The 17907-nt window shown below is 59.4% G+C and overlaps 1 protein-coding gene across 1 annotated transcript; it reads left to right on the forward strand.

Moving 5' to 3' along the window:
* On the forward strand, positions 1 to 13493 carry CRIP2 (cysteine rich protein 2). The gene is made up of 8 exons (XM_057402401.1): positions 1 to 161; positions 9388 to 9482; positions 11422 to 11479; positions 11934 to 12074; positions 12203 to 12271; positions 12697 to 12791; positions 13058 to 13115; positions 13236 to 13493. Exons 1-8 carry the CDS (start codon positions 119 to 121, stop codon positions 13301 to 13303), a joined length of 627 nt encoding a protein of 208 aa, XP_057258384.1. The 5' UTR covers positions 1 to 118; the 3' UTR covers positions 13304 to 13493.
* Positions 13494 to 17907: the final 4414 nt, after the last annotated feature.

Raw genomic sequence — 17907 nt, forward strand, 5'->3', positions numbered from 1 at the left:
GCCCCGGCTCCCCCCCCCGGGCGGCGGCGGGGCCAGTGGGCGGGGGCCGGGCGGAGCGGGGCTCACGGCTCTGCTCGGCTCGGCACAGCGCGGCTCGGCTCGGCTCCTCTCTCCCGCCATGGCATCCAAGTGCCCCAAGTGCGACAAGACCGTGTACTTCGGTGAGCGCATCCCCGGGGCCCGGCCCCGCATCCCCCTCTCCGAGCCGGGACGCATCCCCGGACCCCCCGCGCTGTCCCCGGTCCCCCATCCCGGAGCCGGCGCTCACCCCTGTCCGCTCTGCTCCAAACTCCGGTGCGCCCCCGGGTCCTCTGCTCCTTCCCGGCTCCGAGGTGTCTCCCCGGGTCCGCCGCCCCTGCGCGTCCCGGTCCCAGCGGCTTCCCCGGGGAGCCCAGCGGCCAGAGACCTGCCCGGTACCAGCTGCTTGTGCCCCCCCGGCCAGAGGCCGCGGCCCCTCTGCTGAGCCCCCCGCCCCTTCCCCGGGCCGCCATCCTCGGGCTGTGCTGGGTGATGCTGCCGGCTCGCCCCGGGGCTGAGGACACGGCGGGGGGGGCGGTGTCGGGGGGGGTCCGGGCCACCTTGCCCTGGTTCCTGCCCTGAGGAGGTGAAGCAGGGGGTGAGAAGCCCCGGTTGGGGTGTGTGCCCGCAGCCTGCTTTGGTGCTGGGGGGGCTCATGTCTCTTCTGCCTTGGGTCATAGGAGCACCCAGCCCATCTGACATGGATGGGGCGCTGGGCAAGGCGTCCCAGGAGGCGCGGGTCATGGTGGGGAGGAGCTGACGGTGGCAGGTGCAAACAAAACCTTCTCCCCGCCAATTCATTCCCATTCCCTGCGAACCTCTCTCGAGGTATGCTGTTCAACCCTTCCCATCGCGCCTCTCCCTAGCCCAGTGGGCGAGCTAATGAATGGTTTGGGGTTTCTACGGGACTTTTACAAACGCAGCGTCTGGGCTTAGAGGTCCATCCCGGCATGCCCCGGCGGGGTTTGAGCAGCAGTGAGTCCCTAAGGGCTCTGCCTGGGGTTGTGGCTGGTCAGGATCTCTGGGAACCAGGCATGGGGTGTCTGCCGTCGGGCATCCCGGGGTGAGAGCCGCCGCCCAGCTTGCAGAAAATGCCGGGGGCAAAGGTGGGATCAGGTCCCTGCCTTGATCCCCTGCCTCAGTGCCGCACTGCTGCTCCTTAGGGAGCCTGCCCCAGCACACTTCCCTCCGGCACGGTGGTGCCCAGCGGGAGCCCCCGAGGGAGCGACCTGATCCCCCGGTGCCGGAGTAGGCATCCTTCGGGGTTGGCGCCCCCGGGGCTGTACTGTGGGCTCAGGGTGTCTCTGGGCACGGATCCATCACTCCAGCCCAAGCTGCCTCCTGGGACCTGTTGACCACGGGGTCCGGCTGCCCTAGCCTGGCACTGCCAGCCTGCACCCCTCCCTGCATGTCTCCCTTTGGTGCTTGGGGGTCCAGCCCCTGCTGCCTCAGCACGTTTGTTTGGTGGAGAAATACCAAAGGGTTCTGATGGTGCCTGAGCATTTGAGGCATTGGTGCTTTCATTCCTTTCCAGCCATCTCCAAGTAAACACAGAGAAATAGGAATCTGCTGTCTTCCTCCGTTAAATAAACCTTTTTGTGTGGGGGTGGGAAGGGCTCGGCCCCTTGGATGTCTTTCCTTGTGTGAATCTTTTCCTTTTTAAGCAGAAAATAGCATGTCCGCCCAGCCAGCTGGGCACTGGCCCTGGGTCAGTCACTCAGGCCGGCCTGCGCCAGGAGGTGAGGCACCAGCAGTGCCTGTGCTTTCTCCCCACGTGCTGCGGGACTCGGTCTCTCAGTGATGTGGTGGTGGGGAGAGCAGAGCTGTACTCCACGTCCCCAGCTGTGTGCTGTGCTGGCTCTCTCTTCCTGGGTCTGTTTCTGTAGATGCAGTGGTCCATGTCCAGGTCTGTGCTGCTCCTTGGCTTCCCTGTTCCCTCACCCCCCTCACTCCCCCACCCTGGGGCACTTTGCCCTGTGAGTAGGGGAGAGGCAGGTTCCCAGCAGTGGGGTAGCTGCAGCCCCCATCACACATCTCCCCACAGGGACTGCGTGGTCCCCACTGCCCCTGAGAGAGACCAGGGAATGAATAGGAATGGGTCCAAGCCAGAAACTTCTCTGTGCTTGGAGCTGAGATAGGCTGGAGCGTGTCCTTGCTGACGTCTTGAGCTTTCCTGCCCAGGCTCTGTCAGATAAACATGGGTCCATTTATTTAATGCATAGAAACTGTGTGCAACCTCTGAGCTGTCTTTCCGGGGCATGGCTCCTGGGTTTCCTCCTGACAGGCCGCGTGGTTCGGTGGGAAGGGCAATGGGAGCACTGCACCCGGGGTTTGGTAGCGCTTGTGAATTCCTTGGCTGGCCCAAAGCTTAGCAGGGAGGTGATTCATAAAGCCCCGCTTGTTCGGGAGCGCTCCTCGCCTGCGCTGAATGAACGCTGGCAACTCCGAGCTTCTCAAATGCCTGGGATTGCAGCCGTGGATCATGTGTGAGAAATGTCACCACGTCCCATTCCCGGCCCCGCGCAGTGTCCGACCAACACCAACCGTCCTGGGTACCGATGGAAAACTCATTTCCAGCCTGCCTGTTGCTTCATGCTCCCTGGAAAAATCCAGCGGGCTCCTCCCTGTGCGGTGGGGAGGATGTGGGCGTTTCCTGAGCTACAGAATGAGCTTTTTTGCTTTAAAAAGTGCAGGGAAATATAAAAATAGTTTGCTGGCTTTTTCTCTATTTTTTTGAAGGGAAGCCGAGGTCTGTGACATTGTTTCCAGGACCGGCTGGGGCTAACTTCCTTGCTCTGGGGACATTGAAGGGATGCAGTGAATGTTTAACTGGTGGAGCAGCACTACCAGGGGCTGTGGGGCCGGTTCCCATCCTGCGCTGGCAGGTGGCGGCGCGTTGGATTTGGGTTATCTCTTGTGGCAGGAAGCGCCGGAGGGACCGGAGTCTCCTGAAACCAAACAGCCGCACGTTCCCCCAGCTCCCTTTTGCACCATGAGCCTTAAATGAGTTTTGCAGGGTCACCGTGAGGCCTGGCCAAGCCTTTCCGCCACCCATCCTCTCTTCCCAGGGAACTGTGGGGGATCATGGCGGCGGGGGGGTTTCCTGTTTTCACATCCCATCTCGAGGACGCGGCGAGCACACGTGCAGCGGGGCCTGCCAGCGAGCGGCTTGCAGAGAGCTCTCTGCACATGCCGGGGTGTCTGGGGGGGGGCAGGAGGTGCGGCACTGTTTGTTTTGGGAAGAGGCGTCCCAATAACACATGGGGATCACCCAGAAGCCCCAGGGCTTGTCACGGTGTGTCTGCAGCTGGAGCAGCAAAGCTCTTTGGGGACAATTTGCCGGTGGAGTGCTGAAGGGGCAGCGAGGACATGGACACGCTCAGCTGGGAAGCAAGGAGGGGCCAAGCTTGGTGTGCTCCTGGCCCCGCTGTCACACTGATGTCCTGAGAGTGCTGAAGGAGAGGGTTGCAGCAGCACACAGGGTGCTGTGGGGTGTGGGTGCTCTCCCTGCAGAGCTCTGCCCTGGCAGGTCAGTCCTGCAGAAATTCAAGCTGCAGAAGCCACTCTGCAATTAATAAGTAACTGCTGCCCTTGGCTCCGGGCACTGCCTGTTGGGAGACGGTGGCCAGGCAGAGAGGCAGGAGATGCTTTATTCCTATTACAGCCATCCCTAACAAAGGAAGCAGCTCTTCAAGCGCAGCCATAGCATTCAGCACGTCAGTGTCGGCGCAGCCCCTGGCTTGTCAGCACAAAGGCTGGCCGGGCTCCCTGGGTAGCTGTCTGTTCCCGTATCTCGGGGCGGCTGCTCTTGGAGTGTGCGTGGACGTAGCAGAACGGGAACTAAAGATGCACCGGTTCCCTGCTTCCCACACCGGGCCCTGCCGGGGAGGGGATGCCTCTGTGGGAAGCTGTAGGATGGGCTGATTAGCATTAGCTTCTCCCTCAGGAAAATAGAGCTATAGAAAATTACCTGTGGGACTGTGGGGTGGGATGGGGTGAGGTCTCAGCTCCCTTGCTCTCACGCACGCTCAGCTTTGCTGGAGCTGCTGATGCTCCTGCACGGTGTGGTGCTGGCATCTCGTGTGCATGTTGATGGGCAGATGCCTGCCTTGCAGGGAGCTGGATCTCGGCCGCTGTGGGGCACAGCGATCCATGTAGATGTCCTTGCAAGGGTTGTACCAGAGGTTTGTGCTGGCCAGCTGGATACCCTGCTCTCCCCATGCCTGCGGGGAGCAGTGCTGCTCCTGGGGCTGAATGGGGCAGAGGCTTGGGTCTGGCAGACAGCTCTCTCTGCAAGCCTGGCAGAGGTCCTCGGTGACCCTGGTGTCTGGTTTATGGAGCTCTGCACCCACATTTCAGGTCTTGGGCAGAGCTCATTGTGTCCCTGCCCTCCCTCACTGTTCCTGGCAGGAGCACAGAGATGGGGAGAGGTGAGGTGATGGGATTAGAAAGGAAAGACAAGGAAAGGCGGAGCAGGAATGCACAAGTGACAGGTAATGGAAAATCTGTCACTGAAATGTTGCAATCAAATATAAGCCTGGAGCATGTGCTGTGGTGCCACTTGTGGCTGTGATGGGGTGGTGGTGCCCATTGCTCTAGTCAGTGTGCTGGGTGGCCCTAAAGCAGCCAGGGAAGTGATGGTGAGGACAGGTCCTGGCATGCGGAGGGGAGAGCTCCCCCAGCAGCCTGTCATGCACTTGCTGTGGGGAGTGCCATGCTGTGGTCTCCAGGGAGGTCCCAAGCATCCTCTCCTGCTGCTGTCTCTCTTTACACTGTGTTGCCCAAAGCCCTGGGCCTACCCTGCTTGGGTCTGGTTGTGCCCTGCAGCGGTGGGGAGCCATCAGGGTGGGGAGCTGGAGGGACGCTTAGACAGGCATGGCTGCTGCAGCAGAGTCCTGCTCTTGCTGACATGGGCCAGGAAGCTGTCTGATCCTCCCGACAGCGCTGCTGGCCAGAGATTGTATCTCAGCATGCGGGAGGAGCACCCTATTCTGGACCAGCGATTACACAGGAAGGGGTTTTACTTGTGTGCAGCCCATGCCCTGGCTCTCTGCTGGCTGCTTTGCTCCTCACCATGCAGCAGGGCGAGAAGAGGGCTGCAAGTTGCCTCCATTCCTGCTGCTGGCCAGGGGTCCTGCCTGCAATGTCTCACAGCAAGAAAGCAGCAGATTTCTGGGGCTCAGCCCTGGCTGAACCCAGTGCCTGGCAAGAAACACCACTGATCCTCTCCCAGCACAGCCACAGTCAAGCTGCCTGGCCTCAGAGCCGATGAGTTGCATCCCATGTGGATGCTACTTGCTGAAGTACAGCAATCCTGCGGAAAATGGAGAGGGACTTGCTGGAGGCGGCCCTACGAGCGAGAGCAGGAGGTTGGAGGCCCATGGCCAAGAAAGTGCCTGCAGTAGGTGAGGTTCTGTTGGCAGAGAGCGGCGGGTGGATGGGAGCTGTGCCACGCGTTAGGGCTGCAGCTGGAAATCAAATAACTCTTGCTTGTGCCCGAGAGGTTCAGCTATGTGGGGCTTGGGTCCTGGGGAAGACCTCGCCTCTCTGCTCGGTTGCAAGGAAGGCCCTGGGAAACAGGACCCCCTGCCTGGGATATTCCTTGTCCCTGCTTTTCCTGCCCCGGCTGTGCTCCCTGGTGAGGCTGTACTGAGCTGGCTTTGTTGCACACTTGGAGGGAGCCCAGCAAGCGAGCAGCTTGGGGCCGAAGGGCTTGCCTTGCCTTGCTGTTGGGGAGCTAAATATATACATCTTGGCCAAAAATCTCAGTGTGGTGTAACCGTCAGCACCGGCTGTGTGATGGGGAGAGGAGCTGCCTGGCTGTGCCTGAGGAGGGCAGGAGGGATAGTGTGGGGGATGTGGGAAGGCAGCACAGACCCTTTGCAGGGCACCAGCAAGCCACCTTGGATGATGGTACCATTGGACATGGCATGGCAGGAAATTCTCAACCCATCCATCTGTCTTTTCCATCTCCCAGCCACACTGCCGGCTGCCTGTGCTCTCGGCTTTGTTTCCAGCCATTTACCAGGCTCCTTTCCCTGTGCTCATCTCTCTTACTCATTCCTTTGTGCCTGTGATTGCTCTGAAGTGCATCTGCGGCCAGTCTGACAGCATCTCTGTCCTCTAGGGGTGCCTGTCGCTGGGTCCCTCTGGGGATTTGGCATCTTTATCTCCAGATTTGGTTTCTTTAGCCCTTCCCCACATCCTCCCAGGGCTGCGGTGGAATGCATGGGGCACAGCCCAGCCCTTTGCAGAGACGTGGCTGCAGCTACGCTTGCTTTTGCTGAATAAGCCTGTGGCTGGGAGCAGCGCTGACGTCAGGCTGTGAAATACCTGTGCGAGGGCCTGGAGCTGGCTTAGCACAGCCCCAACACTGGGGCTGGGAGGAGAGATGCTCCCTTCCAAGCCTGGGAAGATGCACCCGCCTCTGGCCCATGCCAGCTGCCTTGCCCAGGCACGGTGGGTAATTGGCATGAGCCACGTTGTCTCTGAGGTGGGGCTGCTGTAGAGCTGGGGAGCAGACAGCCTCGGCAGCCCCCTTGGGCACTTTCCTGCTCTGCCCTCTCATCTTACCTGGTGCTGGTGATGTCCCTTGTTGGCGTGGGCTGCATGCCCTGCACTGTGCAAATCCACCCCATGGCTACGTCCTGTAGCTGCCTGTGTACCCGGCTGTGCCTCCACCTCTCCTCCACGGGGTCATTTCCCCTGCGGGGGAGGTTTATCACTGTGGTGCCCACCCACAGTGACACAGGTAACCCAGGGCAGGCAAACCCTGAGTTGTGGAAGTCTGTCAGAGGCCAAATTCCTGCAGCTGAGTACTCTGCCCTGTGCTGGGGGTGCTGCACGTCTGGTTTAAATTTGGCGGCCTTGAGGGGAGCACCTTGCTGTGGGCTGAATGTGTAGGTGCGGGATGCATCAAGTGGGGCAGGATGTGCCTGCTCTCGGTGTGATGCTGACTCGTTCCCTTCTTGGCATTGCTTAGCACAGTGAGGCATGGTGTTCAGTGGCAGAGTCTGGGTGCAGTGTGACGTCTGGCCAAGCAAAGCTTGCTCTGGAGCCCCCTGCCATCCCCTGCTCCCTGCTCAGAGCTGGATGGAGCCCAGGTGCTGCTTCACCCCAGGCTGCAGTGCTGATGGTGTGGTGATCCCCTGGGGTATGCGGGTGTGGAGTGGGGCTCCCCCCAGCAGCCGGCCGGGGGTCTCTGCTGCAGTGGGAGGATGTCCAGAGATGTCTCCTCTGGAGCTGATGCAGTCATGGAGCAGATGTGGTCGGGTGGCAGGAAATCTGGGAGCTGGTGCTTTCTCTTCGCAGTGATTTATGGGGCAGCACAGCCACGGGCAGGACGTCACTGCCCTGGAAATGGGCTGAGGTGGCTCCAAGCTACTTCCTCTGCTTAGGGCGAACAATGCTGCCTGGGAAGCCATCCCAGCTGTCCTGGCCCCAGCCGCATCCCCAGGGAGCCCTTGTTTGCAGCCAGAGGATGCCTGAGCAGCCTCTGCATGGCATTTCCACCCGCGGGCAGGGGGCATCCCAAACCACAGGGGCTGCCTCTGTGCCCCAGGAGCAGGATGATGCACAGGCCACCTCCTCCCTTCTGCTCTGTCCCCTACCAGGGCCTGCAGATGCCAGCAAAGTTCTTATTCTGTGTGGCCTTGGCTGGAGTGTGTGTGTACGTTGTCAGGGAACAGCAGGGATTTACAGCTGCCTGAATTATTGGGGGGGGGGGGAACAGGATGGGGATTTCATCTCGCAGGGGCAGGAGGAGATGGTGTGGGCTGTGGCCAGCTGTAATTGCAATGGCCTCTGGAAAACATCCGCCAGGAGTTTCCTCCTTGCTTTGTACCCGGGGCCATGGCATTGCTGGGTCAAGGTGCTGGGGAGAGCTGGGGGTGATGCAGCCAAGGCACAGCCTGGCTGTGCATCTGCTGTGACAAAGCCGAGAGCTCTGTCCCCAAGCCCCTGCCTCGGCTTTCAGCCCATCATGCTCTGTTTCTCTCCCTGGTTGGGTGTTCTCTCCACGTGCTTGCTTGGGGATGCTCATGGGGCTCCTCCCTGCACCCTTGGTGCAATGGCTTCAGCTCTGTCCCCTTACTCTGCCCTCATCTGCCACTGGCCACCGCACTTTGCCCCGGGGTTGATTTTGTGGGTGGTGAGGGCAGTTGTTTCAGTTTGTCTTGGCTCTGTGGCATGCCCCGGATGCAGCTGTTTGCCTTGAGAGGAGGGTGGCTCTGGAAGCCAGGACCTGCCCTCGGGGAGCTCTTGACCCCCATTTTGACCTTCTGCAAGCAGGTGACATTTGCTGCAGTCCTCTGTGGGAAGAAGGGCTGGGAACCCCACCATCGCGGACGAGGTCTTGTGGAGTAGAGCCGGCTCTGGTTGCGCTTTTATTTGCTTGTTAAATATTTTATTTGGCCCTTCTGATTTAGTTTTACGGTGGCTTTAACAGGATCATGCTGTTTTCCAGCTGTCTTTGCACATGTATGTGGGAGAGGAAGGGGGAATAGGATTCAGTGGGGGGCACGGGGCAGCGGCCACCTCCCCCCCAGGAGCTGAGGAGAGAAGGAACAGCAGGAGGCCAGGGATGCAGGATGAGTACTGGCAGCCTGTGCTACCTCCCAGATGCTGCTGGAGATGTACAGCTTGGGGCCGGCCCGAGGAGGTGCCTTCTGTGTAACCGGTCTCAAAGCAGTTTCCTTCCATGAATTTTCCTACTGATGTTTTGAAACTGTTTTCAGTGCCGGCAGCAAGTTGCTCTGCAGGTTCATGGCACTCCAGGGCAACGCAGGAACGGTGCCTGCGCACCCGTCTGCACATCTTGCCTGCTCCTGGGCTGGGGAGCACCCACACACCCAGAGACAGGTGTGTTCTGGGGCCAAACATCCATCCTTGGTGGCACTGGAGGCTGTCTGTGGTCCCCTCCTCCTGGCTGGATGCAGCCCTGGGAGCAGCACTGGAGGCGGCTCTGGCTGAGGGCTGGAACTGGGGGGAGGCTCCTTGGGGAGCCCAAGAGGCTGGGTGTGTGTGGGGAGGCATGACTAAATGGGTGGGGTGGGCATGGTAACACTAAATATTTGAATGGGAGCAGGGTCAGCCCGGGTAACGTGGTGAGTAAAAATAGATGTAGGGAGTAGAAAGGAAAATGCTACCGTTGCTGGATTGGCGCGTGGGAAAGAGCATCTGTGCAATGGCAGAACCGGCGCTGGGGGGGGGAGGCAGAGGCTGGGGGGGTCCCATGCCCATGGCCTGAACAGTGCCCCCCCCTGCAGCGTGGCTGATGCAGCAGCCTCCCGTGATACCTGGAGCTTGGTTTCCACGAGGGCTTCAGCAGCAGCTGGGCAGTTGCTCACCACTCTCTCGTGTTCCCTGCAGCCGAGAAGGTGTCCTCCCTGGGCAAGGACTGGCACAAGTTCTGCCTGAAGTGTGAGCGCTGCAACAAGACCCTGACCCCAGGCGGGCACGCTGAGGTAAGAGTGGATGGGGTGGATGGGATGGGGGAGCTGTGCTGCCGTGCAGGGTGGCCTGGTGGGCTGTCCAGCACCCCAGGGATGGCGAGTCGCAGGAATCTGGCAGGGCAGGTACCCGGTGCCATGCGGATGGGTTGTCCCTGCAGGACACAAGTCCAGGAGCACACACTGTGGCTTCAAGTGCCGCTGCTGCTGCTGCGACACGTGGTGCTTGAGTTCTTGTGCACAGTCCTGGGCAAGCCACAGAGTGGTGCTGGCACCACGTGTTGTGGCCCAGCTGTGCCAACCTGGTGTGGGCTCACAGGCAGCCTGTGGCAGGGCATGCATGCCCTGGCAAGCACTTGAAGCTGCTCTGTGTACCAGGCAAGCTTGTTTGTGCATCGTGCTGACTTCAGTCATGCAGGAAGTAAGAGCTCGCACCGGAGTGTGGTTAAAAACACCAAAAATCGGGGATGCGGGGGTTGCTGTGGTGGTGCAAGCTCAGCACTGGTGCCCCGGGGCTTGTGCTGGAGTGCGATACCACCGCGGCTGCTCAGGGTCGTGAGGGTGCCATGGCAGTGGTGGCAGGTGCTCGGCCCTGGGAGCAACTGTGTTTTTGTTGTGCGATGCCCCAGCGTGACATGCGGTGCCCCGGGTTTAGCGCAGTGCCTGTCATGCCAGCGTGTCACCAGCTCTTTAGCAGGGTTTTAGCAAGCAGCACAGCTGGGAGCAGGCAGCAGGGACAGCAGCAGCTCTGGGGGAGCGGGCCCACCCTGCGGGAAGGACGATGGGGCTACACGGGTGGCTCTGTGCTTCGGGCTGGGTTAACCCCGGGGGATTTGCTGTTTCTCCATATAAGGCCAGATTCTGCTGCCGTGGGGATGGCAGCCAAGCCCCCACCAACTGTGCCAGAAGCAGGATTTGGCCCTTCCCTGCCCTTTCTCCCTCCTCTCAAGCCAGTGTGTCCGGCTGGGTTGGAAAGGTGTCGCAGGGAGACCAGCTAAATGTTTACCTCCCCCCGGCATGGTAACTCAGCAAGCACACTGATGTTTATGCCTGGCGATGTTTAACAGCTGCCTGCTGGCAGCCTGCTGCCTGCCCACTCCCCAGCCTTGCCCTGTCTGCTCTTAGCCCTTGCCTTTGGCATGGCACCGCTTGGGGAGGCGAGGAAAGGGACATGGCTTCTGCTCAGCTACCGCCCTGCTGCTTTGCACAAGGCATCCCTGCCTGCAGCAGAGGGGATGGAGCACAGGGCAGGAAGCAGGGCTGAGATGCTGAATGGAGCCGAGCAGGCAATGGGGTAGGTTCTTGCCTGGGTCCCAGTGGCTTTTCCACACGGGGCGGTGTGTGTGGTAGCCCTGCTGGCCCCCTGCCCTAGCTACAAAGGCTCTTTCTTTTCTCTTGGACTTGGTTCCTGTTAGCCCATGAGGAATGCCTACAGGGAGCTCTGGGGCTTATCGCCTGCTTCATGCCTTCCTGTGATAAATCGGCCCCAGCTGATAGTGTGGCTGATAGTGGCTGGGCTGGGACCAGTGCCTGCATGGGGCCTCTGATCTCAGACCAAGGTGAGGAGGAGGCAGATTTTGGTGGTAACCATGGTGCTCTGTGTGCCTAATAACGGCCTGGGTGCACACAGGATGCTTAACTGGCAAAGCAGTGCCTTACTGAGTGGCACATGGCCAGGTTGAGGCTTGGAGATACCTCTCAGCTGAAGTGGTGCAGGGTGCTGGTGTTCCAGCCCCGCTGTGTGGCATGTGCAGAACAGCCAAAGTGTCTGATCCAGGCAGAATCCTTGAGTGCTCATGTTGGGTTAGCCTGTCACTGGCAGACCCACAGGCTGGGTGCATTTTGGGGTGTAGGCACAGCCATGCTGGTCTCTGAACACCAGTGGGGATGGAAGTGATCCCGAGAGAACCATGCTCACCACTCAGCACTCTAACACTACCCTCTCTCTCCCCAGCATGATGGGAAGCCCTTCTGCCACAAGCCCTGCTATGCCACACTGTTTGGGCCCAAAGGTAGGTCCATGCTCTCCACATGTGGCTGTGCCCAGGGCCGCAGGAAGGACCAGGTCCCCTCATCCCTGATGGTGGGGAGCTGTGGCCTTGAAAATACCCCTGGAGCCAGGCTAGCATGGGCTGAGCATCAAGCCAGCACTTGTAGTCCCAGCCCTGACATCCCCTTGTGCAGAGGGAGAGCGGCTTGAGGGAGGGATCCGTCCTGACAGCTGTCCCTTTTTTTTATATTTATAAGCCAAAATCCAATTCAAACAGAAGGTGGAGTTGCTCTCCCATCCCAGATGTGGCTGAAGAAAGCCAAGCCAGGCCAAAGCAGGCTGGGCTGACATGCAGCGGTGTTTGCAGTGACCCTGTGGCTCAGTGGTACTAGGGGAGGTGGGACAGAGGGCTGGGGGGAGGATGGAGACTCCCAAGTGCTCCCAGACCACAGCAGCCTTTCTCTGCCCCTCTGCAGGGGTGAACATTGGTGGTGCTGGGTCCTACATCTATGAGAAGCCGCAGATCGAGGGGCAGACTGCGCCAGGACCCATCGAGCACCCAGTGAAAGTGGAGGAGAGGAAGGTGAATGCTGCACCTCCCAAGGGACCCAGCAAAGGTGAGGGGGAGGCAGGATGGGCAGTGTTGGTGTTCAGTGTTTGCTGATGCTGTGGGGGTCCTCCGCACCCATGTGTCCTGGCTGAGATGTCCCTCCACTTCCCATGCCTATGCTCTGTCTCCTTCCAGCTTCCAGTGTCACCACCTTCACTGGGGAGCCCAACATGTGCCCGCGCTGCGGCAAGAGAGTCTACTTTGGTAAGGTGCTGAGCGGGCAGTGGGTACATGCCCAGAATGGTATGGTCCCGTGGTGCTGGGTCTCCATGCAGGACTTCTGGGGCATGTAGAGGGGCTGGGAGGGAGTTTTGGCTCAGAGATGGGGTTGGAGGCACAGAGGCATGTGCCCTAGGAGCCTGCAGGAATGGGTCCTCTTGGAGGAGCTCCTGGGTGCAGGGCTTCATCTGCGCCATGTCCCCTGCTTTCACCTCCCAGGTGGGTGGTGTGGTCTTAGTAGCCACCCTCTGTCACCTGCAGGGCAGCAGAGGGGTGGGAGAAACGTGGGGGGCTGGAGTGGACAGGGCTGTCTCAGGATTTTATATGCAGAGGTGCTGTCCCTGGGGGCGTGTTTCCCCTCAGCATGTGTGCACATGGAGCGTGACCCTCCCTCCTTGTCCCCACTGTAGCGGAGAAGGTGACTTCACTGGGGAAGGACTGGCACCGTCCCTGCCTACGCTGTGAGCGCTGCAGCAAGACGCTGACCCCGGGAGGCCATGCCGAGGTAAGGATGTCCTGGCCCTGAGAGCCTGGGCAGCGTGTGTGGGGGATGCCATGGGGCATGGCTGAGCTGTGCTGTGCTGCACTGATGGGACAGCCCCCGCCTTTGCAAGAGGGTAGGGCAGGGCTGGCAGAAGCAGCCCCTGCAGCCTCGGGGGGGGGGGGGGGGGGTAGGGGTGCTGGGGTACAAGCCAGGACGACAGTCCTGGGGACTGGCCTTTCCCTGGCCCCCCACCCCAGATGACATGCTCCTCTCTCTGCCCTGCACAGCATGATGGACAGCCGTACTGCCACAAGCCCTGCTACGGGATCCTCTTTGGGCCAAAGGGTGAGTGCCTGGGGACATGTGGGATAGGGAGCTTGCTGATCATGCACAGAGGGGACGTCTCCTTGGAGCGTGCCACCCTCCTGTTCAGGTCCTCACCCTCCTGCATCTCCCCCTGTGCAGGTGTGAACACCGGAGGTGTGGGAAGCTACATTTACGACAAAGACCCTGAGGCGAAGAACCAGCCCTAGATGGCGTCCCCCTGCCCACCCGCCTGCTCTGTGCCCCTGTACTAACCTCCTGCTCGCAGACGGAGCAGACCCTCGCCAGGCTGGCCACAGAGCTGTGCTCTCTCTGCTGTCTCTACTCAGGGCAGGACAGCCCTGCCCCCGGGTTATATATCATAGTCTCTAATATAAGCTTCAGTGTTTAAACGTAGAAGGTATCTCTGATGGTTCCCAATGCGCTCTGCCCTCCTCAACCTTCCCACCAGTCCCTGAGTGCAGGAGGCAGTGGGGGTGTGTGGGAATGTCACCATGTGCAGGGGGGGTGGCGGGTGGCACCTGAAGGGCTGAGGGTGGGAGAAGGCGGTGGCTCAAGTCCCACCATGGGAGGGTGATAGAGCAGGGAAGGTGTCCCGCAGCACTTGGGAAAGTTGGTGGTTGGGGCACCCAGTCCTGTTGCCTGATAGCTGCTGGGGAAATGCATGTTGCTGAGTGCTCTGGTCCATCTGGCAGTGCGGTCCTTCTCCTGGCACCTCCCAGGCTCCATGCCCTGGTTCTCACTCTTCCCGGTACCTGTCACCAACCCCAGCTGCCATTGGGGTTGCAGGGTCTGGCACCTCCCTGTATCCCCATCCTTGCACCCCCAGGGCATCCCTGTACATCCACTCAGGCAGGTGCCCAGCCTGGCCTGCCAGTTAGCTTGGGCTGGTGGCCCCCAGCCTGGTCCCATGCTGGGAGAGCACCTGGTGGCTGCAGCCCTGGGGCAGTGGGCTGCTCCCTGCCTTTGGAGGGCAAAGCGCATTGGGCTGGTGGCTCGGCAACGAGATTCCCACCTGCTCCACAGAGCTGGAGTTTTCTCATTGTTGTTGTTTATTTATAAGCAGCTGTAACTGTGCCCCTCGCTTTGGAGAATGACACGTGCCCCCTGTCTCACCCATGCCCCCTGTGCACACCCAGCCCCACTGCTGCCCAGGAGGCTGGGGAGGGGGCTGGTGCAGGGAACCCACCAGGGCATGAGCCCTGGGATGCCAGCACCCTGCTCTCTCAGGCCTCCCTGTGCTGCCATGGGGCTGACTTTTGTTATTTGCTGACAATAAAGGTTTTGAGAGATGTGTTGTGAGGCTCAGCTCTGGGTGGAGGTGGGGAAGCTGTGTGTGCCACGCAGCAGCCTTAGCCCCAGCTGAGCCCAAGCTGCCCAGGCCAGACTGCTATTGGTGCAGCACAACCCATGGCTGCTCTCTGGGCTGGGAGCAGGATGGGCTTGTAGGAGGCTGTGCTGGCCCTGTGGCTGGGATGGCATCCTCCCTGGCTTTGCAGAGTGAAAAACTAACAGAGAGACGTAATGTAGCAGGTGACACTTTTCCCCCAGACCAGGTTTGTTGAGCAGGTGCAGTGCCTGACCAGGGCTGCAGAGGGAAAGCCCAGCCCAGAGGCAGAGGGACAGGAAAGCAGTGTGGAGGCATGGAGCACTCCCCCTAACCCCTTGGAGCTGCCACATCCCCAGCCAGATACCAACCTGGCTGCCAAGCCTGGTTTTAGACATCCAGCTATTCCCCCTAGGAGCTCTGTGTCTGGAAAACAAGGCACAGAGGCTGGGGCTGCCAAGGCAAACACTGGCTCTGGGAACCGTTGCTCCAGCTCATCCCTTCTGGCAGGTTCTTGCAAGAGCCCCGCTGGGCTGGCTGTGCCCCCAGGGATGCAGGCACTCCACCGGTCCCATTTTCTGGGGAAAACAGGGACACGGTGCCCACCCGTAGTGTCTTCATTCTTGTAGCAGCCTCAGCCCTGGAGCTGCTCCATCACTGTGCAGGAGAGGGGTGGTGGCTACCAGCCACAGCACCTGGCCTCACTCCTCACCTGGGCATGGCTAGGAAATGCAGTGGGCACTGCAGAATGGGACCACTGGCTCTGCCCATGCATCGTGCCTATAGGGAGCATTTGACCCCAGTGGCATCCCGCAGACTCAGAGCAGTGGGTGCAGGAGCTGCTGGCTTTCCCTCTCCCAGAACTGATCCCAGCAGCATGCAGCTTTTTCCCAAGCACAGTGGGCTCGGCAGTGGGTTCTTGGGCTAGGGAATGGGTTCTGTGTGTTCATGTTTTGGCAGGGTTTCTATAGAGACGTGACCCCTCTTATGCTTCAGGGATCAAGTCTGCTGTGTGAATCAGAGTGGTGTCACTGCCGGCTCCTTCCCTAACCCACACAGAGAGCTGTGCACTCGCAGCCAAACTTTGCCAAATCTGCCCCATGTAGCAGCAGGGGTGCTGGGGTCCCCATATCCCATCTGGGACCTGACACAGCTGCTGGAGAAGCCCTTGGCACAAATCCAGCTCTTGCTGCAATCAATTATTTACCATTGTTAATTAATGAGTTTAATATGCCAACCTTTTTGCTAGCCTGTGGCAATCCCCTGCGACAGGGAGTTTCCCTGAAGGACTGCCCAGGAGCTACATCCAGCCTGGCCTTGAATGTCTCCAGGGATGGCGCATCTACCAGCTCTCTGGGCAACCTGTGCCAGTGTTGTACCGCCCTCACTGTAGAGAATTTTTTTCCTCATGTCCAGCCTGAACCTCTCCTCTTGTAGTTTAAAACCATTACCCCTCATCCTGTCGCAACAGGCCCTGTTTAAATTCTCTCCCCAGGCCAAGCGCAAGCTCCGTCCCCAGCACCTTTGGGCAGGATGCTCGGTGTAGGGAGAAGCTGGGCACCACCAGGCCAGAATGTGATGGGAAAGAGCCAATGCAGGGCTGCTGGGACTAGTTAAGAAAGTGGTCTTGAGATGGGAAGTCTGTTTGGGGTAGCAGGGATGGAATGCCTTAATGGTTGGTACTTGGGTTAGTTGTGGGTGTGAAGGGATATGGGGCAGGGCAGGTACAGCATCCCTGTTGCTGCCTGCTCCCAGGCAGCAGCCATCAAATGCAAGAATTTATTTTGGTTTGGGGCTGGCTTTTTTTCCTCCTCCTTTCTTTTTTTGCTTACATTTTCTTTTCCCCATGAGAGTTTCACTGGGGGAATGCAGTGAAATTAAAAATAGACAAAATTCAGCTCTGCTGCACAAGGGAGTGCTGGGAAGCCAGCATCAGTCACAGCTTCCTGTTACCCCAAAGGGGACAACTCGGCTGCTCAGGCTCCAGGTGGGTGATTTCTCTTCCCTGTCCCCCCACCCTGATGTGGCAGGGGGGCTGGGCACCCCTTGTGGCAGGTACAGCGGGAACCCACAGCAGAGGTGTTAAGGACAGGAAGATGAAGGATGCTGCAGGGCTTTGGAATCCCATGTGGGGTTATCTGTGTGCGGTTCAGAGGGGTCAGTGAGAGAACCAGGGCACTGACACAGCAGTCGAGCACTTTGCTTGAGCAGAGGAGGCAGCTCTGGCCTCTAATCCTTGGTGCATTTTTGTGTTTATTTTTTGGGAGGCCTATTTGAGCTGAAAATGCTCCTTTACTTGAGGCTTGGAAAACATCCTTCCCCTAAGGGATGTCAAGTATTCTATTTTTCTTCAGCTCGGACTTGCTAGTGGGATAAAAAAGGTTGGAGGGCACTGGTGACTGCAGACATGCTCTCCAGAGTACAGGGGAAAACAGAGAACAAAGTGGATTCAGCTTTGCTTGGAAGTCCCCCAAGCCCTGTGAACTTGTCCTAGGCAATTACCCTTGCTGGCTCCCAGCTCTCCTGAGAGGGGGAACCATGCCTTGCAGCTCCTCGCTGGGCACAGGCAGGGATCCCACCAGCTGCCATGAGAGTAGCCCCAGTGATGGGTGCCAGCCCAGGTATCCCTCAACCGAGGGAGAAGCGGGGTTGTCACCTAGTGGTGTTTCTCAGCAGAAGGCTGAGGGCGCTTGTGCCACCAGAAACGGGGCTGCATTCCTTGCACTGTCCTTAGGGACCCAGAAAAGGGACGTGTGAGTGCACAGAGGCTGGACCTAGAGGGGCACCGAAGGCTGCACACATGGAAAACACCAGGGAGGGACTTGCTGGGGGCAGGAAGGATGAGGGCAGGCCTGTGCTATAACATCTGAGCTAGTCCATGCAGGGAATGGAGATGCAGCATCATGGTGTGGAGGGGCTCATGAAACGCAGGAAGGTGGCAGGACAGCCCAACTGTGGCTAGCAACATGGCTCTGACGTGCCAGGGGCTGGAGCAGCCCAGCTGGGCAGTAAAGCAAGGCAGACTTAAAGCATTTGCTGGGAAGTCAATAAATAGGAGCCAAAGAGGATGAAGTGCTGGAAGATGTGATTTAAGATGGAATATTAAAAGCGACGCAGTAAGCACAGCTTGTTTCCACAAGGGCCAAGAACTGGCTCTGATATTCCCTGAAGTCAGTGGAGTGGCTCTCCCTGGTTGGCCAGGCTCTGGCTCAGCCCCAGGAGGAGAGGCTAAAGTCCTGAGTGTAAATACTGGAGAGCGTGTAGGAGAGCAGGCAGGGATGAAGGAGGAGGAACAGCATGAAACCAAACAGAGAAGGATTCGGGCTATAAATCCCCTGTCACTGCAGTGCACTGGGCTGTCACATAGGGAGAGCTGCTGGGGCAGGCTCTGCCCTGGGGGCCTCTGGTAGGGAATTTCCTCCCCCGGATATAGGCTGGGCTCTACAGCAGCCTTTGTATCGCCGGTTGGTTTTCAGGTGGGGTGAG

The sequence above is a fragment of the Pezoporus wallicus genome, unplaced genomic scaffold (assembly GCF_028554395.1).
Source record: "Pezoporus wallicus isolate ANWC-B61680 ecotype Strahan unplaced genomic scaffold, APGP_CSIRO_Pwel_v1 contig_6665, whole genome shotgun sequence".
Lineage (NCBI taxonomy): Eukaryota > Metazoa > Chordata > Aves > Psittaciformes > Psittacidae > Pezoporus > Pezoporus wallicus.